Raw genomic sequence first — 12,702 nt, 5'->3', positions numbered from 1 at the left:
TATAGCTGGTTCAACACACAGTGAAAGGCAGATTTTGGCACAATTTTCGAGGAGTGGTTTGCACAAAAATCGAGCAGTTTTCTTATTTTTCTGCACGCAAAACAAGGGTCGTATAGCGCATTTATTGCAGGCCGTACAACGCATTTATTGCAGTCCGTACAGCGCATTTAATGCTGGCCGTACAGCAGCGTTTAATGCTGAAAGTGGGCACGAAAATCGAGGAGGTCGTACAGCATTTATTGCTGTCCTATTTGCTGTAATTTCCAGATTGTTGTGAGGCACGGGAAAAGAGATAAGTTGTAAATTTGCTTGCTGATTTTTTGCTGAATATTTCTCACTGTAAAAAGGCAATTTTCAGAAATAAAGAAGAGCTCTCGAACTGGTTTTCCCCAAAAGTTGTAGGGGGTTTTTCCAGGGTCACATTGACCAAAAATCTCAGTGTTTAAATTTGTTTTAATGGCTGTTTATTACTGCTGATTTTTATTTCTGCAATTTCCAGCATTCTGTAAAATTTCCAGAATTTGTGTTTTCAGCAAATTTATTTTTTCCAGCTTGTTAAATGTATGGTTATGGGAAAGGGCATTTAACTATATGGGAGAAATAAGGAGAAACTAAAAACCGGGGTGGGAAAACAGAAATTTCTACACATACAAGGGAAGATATTATAGAGCAACCCAAATACTGCCAACGACATATATGTTAATAAAATGCTATCACTAGTTGATGATGCTCTTATGAAATATTTGAATTATGATCTAACTTACTTGGGATAAGTGCGTCCAAGATCACCATGTACAAATTCCTTGATGTAAGTCCCAGCCTGATATGTTAATAGAAAAAACAAAAAATTAAAATGAAATAAAAAGTGCATCCAAAACAATATTAAGAGAAACAATCATTTAAAAACATATGCATTAAACATTTTCATTTATAGTGCAAGGGCATACACATGAAAAACAAAGTTCTAGTCCTAGACATGAACATATAAGAATTGATGAAGCAATTTGATGATCTTTACATGTTTTTTATTTTTTTATTTTGAGAACTTAGTTCTTGCATTTTTAGTTAAATTCCTACCTTAAAACATTTTCAACACAAGTAGACCTCCTAGGTTAAGAACACTTTATTGAAAAGTGTAACTAGGTTCGGTCTTCATAATGTCTAATGTAATCATGATTTTATGTATTTGATGAAATAGGAAAAAAGAAATTTTATTATTATTATTTTGAAGCATGGGTTTCAAGCTCAAGCTCATTTTATTTATAAGTCAAGCACCCATTGAGTGCTTCTAGGGCTTTGTCATAAAGTCTAGGAGTTAATTGTGCCATTGTAATATGTAAGACCCCTTTGGTCATCTTGTATTATGTAAAAGGAATTTATTTGAATCATAAAAGACCCTCCAAGACAAGTAAACCAAGTTGCAACAAGTCGGCCTATATGAAAGATAAAGTCAGCGTCATGGAGGCAATTCGTACCCCTAGAAAGCATATATATAAGAGGCATTCGACCTCATTTGAAACATACAACCAAGACATATGAAGAAGCAAGAGAAGAAGTTCGATCTTAGAAAGAAGAGGTCCTATGGCAAGCAAAGCTCAAGAAGGAAGCTAGAATATAAGTTTTTGAGTCTCTCTCTCTCTCTCATGTGCAATTAAATTTTGAAATTGCTAGGTCGAAGTTGTTGGGATTGGAGTTGATGGAGACGCTGTTGGGATCAAAGTTTTTGGAGAAGTTGTTGGGGTCAAAGTTGTTGGAAAAGTTGTTGGGGTCAAAGTTGCTAGAGAAGTTGTTGGAAAGTCGAAGTTTGTTGTTGTAAGTTGAGTAAGGAAAGCTCATAAAGAAGAAGGGTTGACTTAGTCTTGGAGGGGTCTTTGTCAAAGTTCATAGGTCTTGGAATTCATCATATGAACATTTTATAAGAAGAGAAGAATTCTTGTGGGTTTTCCTCTCAAAAGGAGAGGTTTTGGCCCCGGCTAGCAGCCTACATTTTGTGTCCTCGTCTCATTGATCTTCAATGTTTGGTAGTTGCTTGATGATATAGACCAACCTAGATCCATCTTAACTCTGGATCTACCAAGCGTCGAGAGGGATCAAATCTCTTTTTACTCTAAAAGTGGTTTGTATATCAAGATATTTTATCCCTCTAGTCGCTTGGTAGATCTCGAGTTAATATGGATCTCGATTGGTTAAATTTCCCCCTTTAAATAGGCTATATTCCACATGAATACCATGGGTTCTCAATACCGCGGGTCAATACCATGCGTTCTCAATACCATGGGCCATTTTTATTTTTATTTTATTTTATTTTGACCAAGTTAAAATGTTTACATTACATTATATTAATTTTTTTATTTAATTTAATTTTTATGTTTATGTAATTTGACTTGGTGAAAATGTTAAACATTACATTATAACATCTCTCCCATATTGGTTAATCTTTTTTATTTTATTTTTATATCTAGCTTTGTGCAAGTTGACCGAGTCAAAATGTTTAATTGATAATTATAATTATAATTATTTTTATTTTATTTTATTTTTTAATTTAATTTAATTTTCATTTTATTTCCAACATCTCCCCTATACATGTTTGCTTTTAGATTTAATTAGAAGATATAAGATAAAAATAAAATAAAATATATATAAAATATTTTGATTTTGAAATGAGCTATGATTTTTGGGCATGTGGTATTAATAAGCCATGGTATTGGCCCATGGTATTGTAAAAAAACCTATTTGCAAGTTAATAATATCCATGGTAAAATGGGGGTGAATATACATGGTTAAAAATCTTGTTATATTGTAAGTTTATTGTAAGAATTAAGTTTTTATGTGCTTATTAATTAAAATTAAATATGGCTACGGAATCATTTTTTACACCACTACATCTCCCCGATACCATTTTTCTTTTAGATTTAATTTAAAAAGTGTTATAAAATTAAATTAAACTAAAATATTTAAAATATTGTTGACATACAATCTTTCTTACATTACACCTAACACCTACACATCTCCCTAATACTGGGTTGTAGAGCACCTCTCAGCGCAAACACAATAATAACCATGTGAAAGAAGAAGTTAATAACAAGTACCTCAAGTTAAGTAAAAGAACATCACAAGCAATTATCAAAATAAGAGAAATCACCTAATCTAGTTGCCCCTAGATTTTTCAACATGGTATCAGAGCTAAGGTGATTACAACAAGGAAAGTCAGTTTGATGGTCTTCAAAGAGAACTAAGAAGCATCAAGGAGGATCATTCATCTCATCACAAGGATCACATCATCTATAAGGAACACCACTTTGAAGAAGAAGAAGACCAGAAAGACCCTACCTCCATTCAAAGAAGGACTCTACACTTGAAGCACTCTTGGGAAGCTTACACATTGTACAATCATCAAGAGAACTAAGAAGCATCAAGGAGGATCATTCATCTCATCACAAGGATCACATCATCTATAAGGAACACCACTTTGAAGAAGAAGAAGACCACAAAGACCCTACCTCCATTCAAAGAAGGACTCTACACTTGAAGCATTCTTGGGAAGCTTACACATTCTACAATCATCTAACAAAGAAGCAAGAAAGAGCACTTCATCATCAAAGTGATCTCCCTCACATTGAAGAAAGGATCACATCTCAATCATCCTTGAAGAAGATCAAGTCATCATCACCAAGAAGGCATCTTCAATAATCAAAATCATCAAGAAGGCATCAAGTTGAAGATATCATCATCAAGGAGCATCTTCACTTAACAAGTAAGTGTCTTTATATTTATGTTTGAATCTACTATTGTTAATTTTCATAACATGTTCTTTGCTAGGGACAATTACTTCAATAATCCATGATAACCCAATCTCATGGCAATCACATAAACCATTATTATATTGACAGTAATTGAAGACAGAACATAAATCATAAATGTCGAGGACAAGTCAAGACAAGATAACACCAAAATTAGCTCAAGCCATGGAAAAACCCCAAGATGGGGAAAACCCTTGATCATATCTTCTTATTATTAATATCAAATGTTCAACAGAGAGAGCATACAATAATTTAGAGTCAAAAGACTTACCATTAGGAAGATCTTGAATCACAGCTCAATCAATACTATAGATCGGGCACTATTGTAATGTCCCTTCCTAAATTATTTTGTTATAGGTTTAATTTCCCATAATTTTGGATAATTTTGGAGACCATGGAACCCATGCAATTTTGACATAGGGACTTAGGGAAGAAAAGGAGGCCGAATTAGTTTGTTAGTAGAATGTGGGAGCCACCCACATGGGAAAAACACACTTGACCAAGTGAAGAGTTTGAATAGTCTTGGAGGGAAGTCGAATGGCAAGGAGAAAGGGCCCACATGGGAAGGAAGGCCAACAAAATTATAAATAGGAGGAGCTCATCTTCGCAAAGGCATCTTTTGATATATTGAACTGAACCTTAGTTGCTCGAGCTGCTTAGTCGGGTCACACGTTGCTTAGCACGAGCTCTACAAGTAGAGAACTCACCCTCTTTGGTGGACCTCGAGCGCCACCCTAGTGAGGTTTCTTTCTATCATTCTGGGAGATTGCAGGTGGATATTCAGAGCCCCCAACTCAACCATCATTCAACCAATGCGTACTCTAGGAGGACACAGTAGTGGAACACGCAGTAGATAATTTAGTGGCTTTCTAGGGAGCAATTGTTGAAGGAGTTTTGGTGAAGGAAGTAGAGGGGAAGACCAGCCTTTGGGAGGATTTTGGGAGCTGGAGATTTTTGTTTGGGAGCAGTGTGATTGCCAGCAATTGGGGCCAATGCAGGAATTCCTCATTGGGCACGCGTGGGAATTCGTGGGTCAGTTTGTGGAACGAGTATTCGCTGGGAGAGATAAGTGAAAGTTTAGGAAGGATTATCTCAGAGATTTTTGTGTGTTTGGGAGGAATTATCCAAGAGTTACAGATACGTTGTACCTTACAGCACTTCGAGGAGGACACAACTCTTGGGAGGCCGAATTTCCGAGGTCAAAACCAAGCCAAACCCTTTCTGGGTTTTGATGGGTTTTGCTTGAGGAGTGTGGGGCTAATTTGGTAGAATTTTTTGAGCATCGAAGACGGGGTTTCCAACAGCATCTTTGCAGCAGACAGCACAATTTCACAAGGGCGACGCAGGGCATCATTGTAGCAACTATTTCTGCCATCTGGGCTTGACATACTATCCCCTGGGCTTGATCACACTTGCCTCTGAGGCAAGCCCGGGTACACCTCTTCCACATTATTGTACTTTGCTCCCAGATTATAATAAAATGGCTTAGCTATTAGATATTTCTAGACTTTCTATGGGTGTACACTGAATGTTTCAATTTCTTGGTGTTGTTTCCATTGTTTTCTTTGCATCACTGTTTTTCCTAGTTTGGGACATTACAATGGTATCAGAGCCCAGATCTTGGCTCAACCATGGGAGACTTTCTTATGAGAGAGGAGGACAGGCAGAATATCACTTACATGAGACAGAGATACAGAGACGGGAGAGGGAGTCAGAGATTACACCAGAAAATCAGAAGCGTGGGAAGGTTGTGGTAGTAGAGGACATGGTGGAACCCAGGAGTAAGGAGGATATGGCCTTTGACAACCTCTTGAAGGCCCTTAGTGATTTAGTGAAGGGGCAGAAGGAGATGTTAGATGAGATCAAACAACAAAATTGGGACCGAAGCATCCACCGAGATTTCCTATTTGGGGAGACTTTTGGGGCCTCCCAACAGTATGACCACCCTTCAATAGCTACTCACCCAAGCCTCAGGCATGGAAACTAGGACCACGTTGCCTTCTTTCCTACCATCAACACCTAGTGAGTAGGGTGGACCAAATGACCAAATGCCCATGGGGGAAGATTTCAAGGTAGCTCTACCTTTCAAAGACTATTGTTAGCTCAAGCAAAATGAGAAGGACATGAATTATGGAGGTCAGGACACACAGAGCTCCATGTTGTAGCGTACAATTGGGAGGAGGATGTACTTCCCTACATATGATGGCACTACTATGTGCACAGCTCGGGCTTGGGTGGAGAAGCTGGATACTTATTTTCAACTCAACAAGATGACGGAGGTAGAAGCCATTAAAATGGCTACCCTGCACTTGGAGTGGGAGGCATACGACTGGTGGTTTCACGACTTGTCCACTCTAGGGCATGCCACCGTGACTTCCTATGAGGATTTCACAAGGAGAGTGGTGGAGCGTTTTGATCAGATGGATCTAGAGGCTCACTTCAGGGAGCTGACCCAACTCAAACAGACAGTTCATTTAGAGCAGCGTATATCAGAGTTTATGAGGGTCTCAGTCATGATGTCAGATTTGTTGGATGCTAGGAGGGTGTACACATTCATAGAGGGGTTGCTCGAGCCATTGCGTGGACTAGTGAAGTCACGTAGGCCCTCTACTCTACAGGAGGTTGTGACATGTGCTAGAGACTTGCAGAGGGCCATCCCCAAGACCCGGGCACCTGTTCCATCACGTACTCCCTGCCATGAGAAGGGAAGTGATACTAAACCTCCACCACAAAGAGCAGCCCAAGGACGTGGGTAGCTAGATGAGGAGACTCGAAGGGACCGCAAGAGGAGGAAACTGTGCTTTACTTGTCAAGAAACATGAGCACCAGGGCATCAGTGCATAGCGGCAAGGCCCATTATATCGAGATCTTTTCGGATAGTGATCAGAAGGATGATGTGGAGCTGGAGTATGGTGGGGGAGACACTGAAGGTTTGGCAGAGAGGATACCACCACCACCACAACCACATGGGGGAGCATATTTTACACCATCTGGGGGAGTCCTTGCTTCCTTATGCGGGGTCCCCAAATTTTTGACCCTGAGGATTAGAGGCACAGTGCAGGGGCAACATGTCTCAGTCCTAGTAGATAGTGGGGCTACCCACAACTTCATTGATGCTCAGATGGTCCAGAGGAGGGGCATCACCACAATAGAGTTTGAGGGGTTTTCCGTTCTGGTGCCAGGGGACAGGACAATGCAGTGCACTCAATATGTTCCTGCTTTGACAGTGACCATGGGGAACTACTCGATGATGAACCATTTCTTCGTAGTGGACATACCAGACACCAACGTAGTGATGGGTGTCCAATGGCTATACTCCCTTGGCTGAGTCACCACCGATTGGAGGAAGCTAGAGATGGAGTTCATCGGGTCGGATGGCAAGCTGGTAGTCCTTAGGGGCATGCACTCATATCCTCCACAGACAGTTTCAGCACATTGGATGAAGGTAGATTTGAGGCATGGAGACATAGCATGGGCCATGGACCTGAGGATTTCAGAGGTTGGGGGGCAGGCCTAACCACCACACCCGAACATACAGGCCACCATATTAGACAGATACTCAGTGGTATTTGGGGACATTCCGCTGGGGCATCCACTAGACAGGGGATTTGAGCACACCATTGAGTCGGAGCTAGGTGTGCAGAAAGATTTTACCACCCCTTATAGGCACCCCAAGGCCTATAAGGATGAGATTGAGTGGACCATCAGGTAGTTATTAGCGTTGGGACACATTAGGCCGAGTTCCAGTCACTTTGCTTCTTCAATGGCGTTGATGAAGAAGGACAGAACCTTGCGCATGTGCATTGATTATAGGGCGCTCAACCAATGTTTTACGACTCCGACTCCGACTCGGCCGAGGATCGACTCCGACTCCGACTCCGACTCGGTAATGACTCGGCCGGCTCGATTTCAATGACTCGGTCGTTGTAAAAAATACATTAAATATTTATTTTTTTTATAAAAAAACATAATTTTAAATATTCTAAACATAATTTTAAAGATTTTCATTCATGTTTCCAAACACACAGCATTATAATATAGATGGAAGACAACATATGATCAAAGTAGGCTCATGAACCAATCCATTATATCAAAATGGTACCCAATGGCAATACATAGTCAACTGTCATACATGATCAAAGACTCAAAACAAAATACAAATAACCAAGGAGGCTAGAAATGGCCTCTACAACAAAAGTAAACTGTGATGGTGACCAGACTCCAATACTAGTACTACTGGCTCAGCAAGCTTCACAATCTCTGCTGCCTTTCTCCAAAAAGTTTCATCATGGACTTTCCTTTTCAATTCTCTGCCTTCTGGTTTGTTAGACCAATTGCTTTGATTCCATTCATCACTAGAAAACATCTTTTGCAAGTTTCTATGTTGGGAAAGCATAGATTGCAATGTCAAAAAATGTGTAGCAAATCTAGTGATGGCAGGCCTAATAATATCCTTGCCTCCAGTGTGTTTCCTCATGAGACTCAAAACCAGTGTATGATTGTAGATAAATTTTGTTATGCTTTTGGCATTATCTACAGTGTTTCTGACCCAATCTAATTTTCCAATATCCTCAAGCATGAGGTCAATGCAATGTGCAGCGCATGGGGTCCAAAAGATGGTCTTGTGTTTTTCCTCTAACAGTTTACCAGCAAGAACATAGTTAGAGGCATTGTCTGTGATGATTTGAACAACATTAGCCACCCCCACATCCTCAATAACCTCATCCAATAGCTGAAACAACAAGTGGCCATCTTTTACCTTATCAGATGCATCAACTGATTTTAAAAACATGGTTCCCTGTGGGCAGAAGACAAGAAAGTTTATGATGGTACGGTTTCTTTGATCAGTCCATCCATCTGACATGATGGTACACCCTGTTCTTGCCCATGAGTCCCTGAACTCTTGCAAATACTCATTAATGGATTGAATTTCTTTCTGCAAACGAAACCCCCTTAGCTCTTGCATACTAGGGCCTTTGAAGCCTTTTCCAGCAGCATGTATGGCATCAAACATAGGCTCATAATATGGTGAACGAGCAGCATTAAAGGGGATATCAGCATCATACCACCATCTAGCTATGTAGTCACAAGCAGTCTCCCTCAATTCTTTCTTCCAATGGTCATCTAAAGTGGGCTGAATATGACCTTTACTAACTTCAGGACCATGTGCATCTGATGGAGAGGAGGTAGTGAAATAACTTTTGATAGTCACATCACCCTTCATTCTACCCTTTCCCTTATCTTGAACAGAACCAAAATAGGGAGGAACATAACGGAAAGGGTTGGTGCATCAGTTTGAGGGATAGAGGAAGAACCCTCAAAATCATAGTGGGGGTTGGTAGCCATCATTCTTTGTATCTCCCTCTTCCTCCCAATTTCATCCTGTATCTCTTTTTGCCTAGCCTTATCTTCTTTAAATTTTTCAAAGCTTGCCAACAAATTCTTTCTAATCTCCCCAATTTCATCAGAGGGACATGCAGTAATTTGGCCTTTAATCCCTGCCAAGTGTTGTTTCAGCCTATTAATCCCCCCAGGACCTTCCTTAATTTTCCTATGGCAAAACTTGCAATGCATCTGACTATCAACCATTTCAACATATGCCCAAGCAGGATCTTTTGCTCTAGGTGCCATTTTTTGACTAGGAAAACAATCTGAAAATGAAAAAAAAAATAAAAAATTGATTCAATGTTCATTCATTTGACTAAAAACACTCTCTAAGCTTTCTTGATATGCACCTAAAATTTACTAAGTAAAAACAGATTTATAGAGGTGGAAAAAAATACCTCCAGGCACAAACTGCCTCCTCAAGGTTGCTCCAAGAATCAGCGCCTCAATGCTGCTCCAAATGGCTACCCAAGAAGCTCCTCACTCCAGCTACAATGCTCCTCCAAGACTCCTCACTGCTGCTCCAAAACAAGCTCAAGAACTGCTCACTAATTCTCAAAGAAGACTCTCACTCAAATGCATAAGACTGCTGTGAGTGAATGAGAGCATTTGGCTGTCTTAAATAGGGTTTGGGAGGGGGAAATGGACCCCAAAAGCACTTAACAATTTACCATAACCCTTTGGAATCCATTAACTGATTTTAACTTTAACAAAAATCACAAAAAAAGTGAAAAAAATTCATGTTATACGCTACCCAGCCGTGGTTTCATTGACTCGGCCGAGTCAATACAGACCCGGCCGGGTTGACCGAGTCAACTATGACTCGGCCGAGTCATTGGAAGACTCGGCCGAGTCATAGTTGACTCGGTCAACCGAGCCGGGTTGCTGGCCGGGTCATTGTTTTGGGTGCTGGCTCGGTTCGGAACGGCCGTTTCCGAGTTGACTCGGCCGGGTTGTAAAACAGTGCGCTCAACAAGAAGAATTTGAAGAACTGATACACTGTCCCCCGCATCGATAAGTTGATGGATGAGCTTAGAGGAGCTAAATACTTCTCTAAGATAGATCTACGCTTGGGGTACCATCAGATCAGGGTGAGGGATCAGGATATCCCTAAGACATCCTTCAGATGCCATTATGGGCATTTCGAGTTTTTGGTCGTGCCCTTTGGGTTAACCAACGCACCTGCCACCTTCCAGTCGTGTATGAAATTCGGGGGCAGTTGAGGAGGTTTGTATTGGTGTTTTTCAATGACATCTTGATCTATGGCAGAACCTAGGATGAGCACCTGGAGGCGGTATTGCGTATTTTGGAGGAACAACAGTTTTACGCCAAATTGTCCAAGTGTGAGTTTGGGCTGACTGAGATGCTCTACTTGGGGCACATCATTGGCGCATAAGGGGTGAAGGTGCATGAGGAGAAGATACGGGCTATTTGGGATTGGTCAGTGCCTAGAGATGTGACAGCGTTGAGGGGGTTTTTGGGAGTCTGTACCTATTACCAGAAGTTCGTCAAAGGATTCTCGCAGTTGGCAGCACCCCTCACAGATTTGACCAAGAAGGGGGATTTTGCATGGATAGATGGAGCCCAGTCAGCATTTTATGACCTCAAGGAGGTGACGAGTAATTGCCCAGTGTTGACACTCCCGGATTTCACTCAATCGTTCACAGTGGAGTGTCATTCATTAAGAGAGGGGATTGGGGCAGTATTATCCCAGGATGGGCATCCCATTGCTTTCAAGAGTCGGAAGCTCTTACCACATGAAAGGTCATATTCTATATACAACAAAGAGATGTTGGCCATCATGCATGCGTTGGCCAAATTCCAGCAGTACTTAGTGGGTAACCGATTTTGGGTGAAGACAAATCACAATAGTCTTTGCCACTTCATGGGGCAGCAGGGCCTCAATGACAGACAACACAGATGGGTCAACAAGGTGCAGGCCTATGATTTTGATATTAAGTATGTGCGGGAAAAACACAATGTAGTGGTCGATGCATTATCCAAGAGACCCGCAGGCCTCTCACTCATGAGCATTTGCCATGACTGGAAGGCACAGTTGTTGGTTGAGTACTCCAAAGACCGGCGGGCATGCGAGATCTTGGAGGAAACACACATAGAAGAGCACTATTGGGTGATGGTTGAGGTCATATATGGTACCGGGCTCACAGTTGAGGGAGAGGGTACTCCATGCAGCACATGATTCTCCATTATCAGGGCATCAGGGGTTCAGGAAGATGTACATGGCAGTTAGAGAGCGCTTCACCTGGAAGGGCCTCAAGGGGGATGTGTTGAGGTATGTGCAGGAGTGTGAGGCATGCCAGAGGAACAAAGGGGAGTTGACCCATCCAGTCGGGTTGTTGCAGCCTATTCCGTTCCTGCGGGGAAATGGGAGAGTACATCCATGGGTTTCATCACAGAGCTTCCCACAGTACAGGGCAAGGATTATATTTATGTGGTGGTTGATCGGCTAACCAAATATGCCCATTTCTTTGCCATTCCAACCCGGTATTCAGCCTCATAGGTGGCTAAGTTGTTCTTCAAGGAGGTCTTTCGTTTGCACGGACTCCCTAAGAACGTAGTCAACAACAGAGATAGTCGGTTCATGGGGGGATTCTAGCTGGAACTCTTCAGATTAGTGGGTACTAATCTCACCCCAAGCACGAGTTACCACCCATAGACAGATGGTCAGACAGAGTGAGTTAATAAATACTTGGAAGGCTATCTTAGGAACTACGTGACCAGGCAGCAGAGGGCATGGATTCGATGGTTGCACTTGGGCAAGTATTGCTACAACACCACTCATCACATGTCCATCGGTATGTCACCTTTCCATGCTTTGTATAGTTATGATGCCTTGCCTTTCGCTAATATTGTTTTTGGAGACAACAGGGCCCCAAAAGCCAAAGATTGAATCCTAGAGAACCAAGACATTCTCAAGGCTCTCAAGGACAACTTATTGACAACACAAAATCAGCAAAAGATGTATGTTGATAGGCATCGGATTGAGAGGCATTTTGAGGAGGGAGACTTGGTGTACCTATGGCTACAACCATATAGACAGTCTACCTTGAAGCAGAAAGGGGTCGAGAAGCTGCAACCACGTTTCTATGGGCCATATAGAGTGGTTAGGAGAGTTGGAGAGGTGGCCTACGAGTTGGAGCTTCCCCCGGGGAGCAAGATTCACAACATCTTCCATGTTTCGTGCCTCAAGAAGGTGTTGGGCCAACAAGTGACGACAATTGTAGAGTTGCCCCCGCTTGATGATGAGGGGCATCTGATTTTGGAACCAGAGGCCATTCTGGAGACTCGAGAAAGGAAGCTAAGGAACAGAACCATCAAAGAGTTTTTGGTGCGTTGGAAGAACTTGCCGGATGAGGATGCCACTTGGGAGGGTGTTATGAATATAATTCATAATAAAATAATAAATGTAAATATAAATATAATAATAATCAATGATAATTAATTAACTAATGATTAGTTAGTTAGTAATGAAGAGGCATGTCTTAGAGAGATGGCC

At 41.5% G+C, this 12,702-nt stretch overlaps 1 protein-coding gene across 4 annotated transcripts in view; it reads right to left on the bottom strand.

Annotated features, from left to right (window-relative positions):
* LOC149221640 (Pseudouridine synthase family protein) overlaps positions 1 to 12,702 on the bottom strand; it is a 318,019-nt gene that overhangs the window by 34,902 nt on the left and 270,415 nt on the right. For 3 of the 4 annotated variants that reach the window (XM_089385163.1, XM_089385164.1, XM_089385165.1), the window contains exon 15: positions 765 to 820. The exons of the other annotated variant lie outside the window; for it this stretch is intronic. In XM_089385163.1, coding sequence (XP_089241289.1) covers positions 765 to 820 — 56 coding nt within the window. The remainder of the gene's footprint in view (positions 1 to 764; positions 821 to 12,702) is intronic. 4 annotated transcript variants of the gene reach the window in all.

Source organism: Pinus tabuliformis, chromosome Q, assembly GCF_031772625.1.
Source record: "Pinus tabuliformis cultivar Carrire ecotype Pingquan chromosome Q, CPIR1, whole genome shotgun sequence".
Taxonomy (NCBI): Eukaryota; Viridiplantae; Streptophyta; class Pinopsida; order Pinales; family Pinaceae; genus Pinus; species Pinus tabuliformis.
This window is presented reverse-complemented; position numbering and strand designations above follow the sequence as displayed.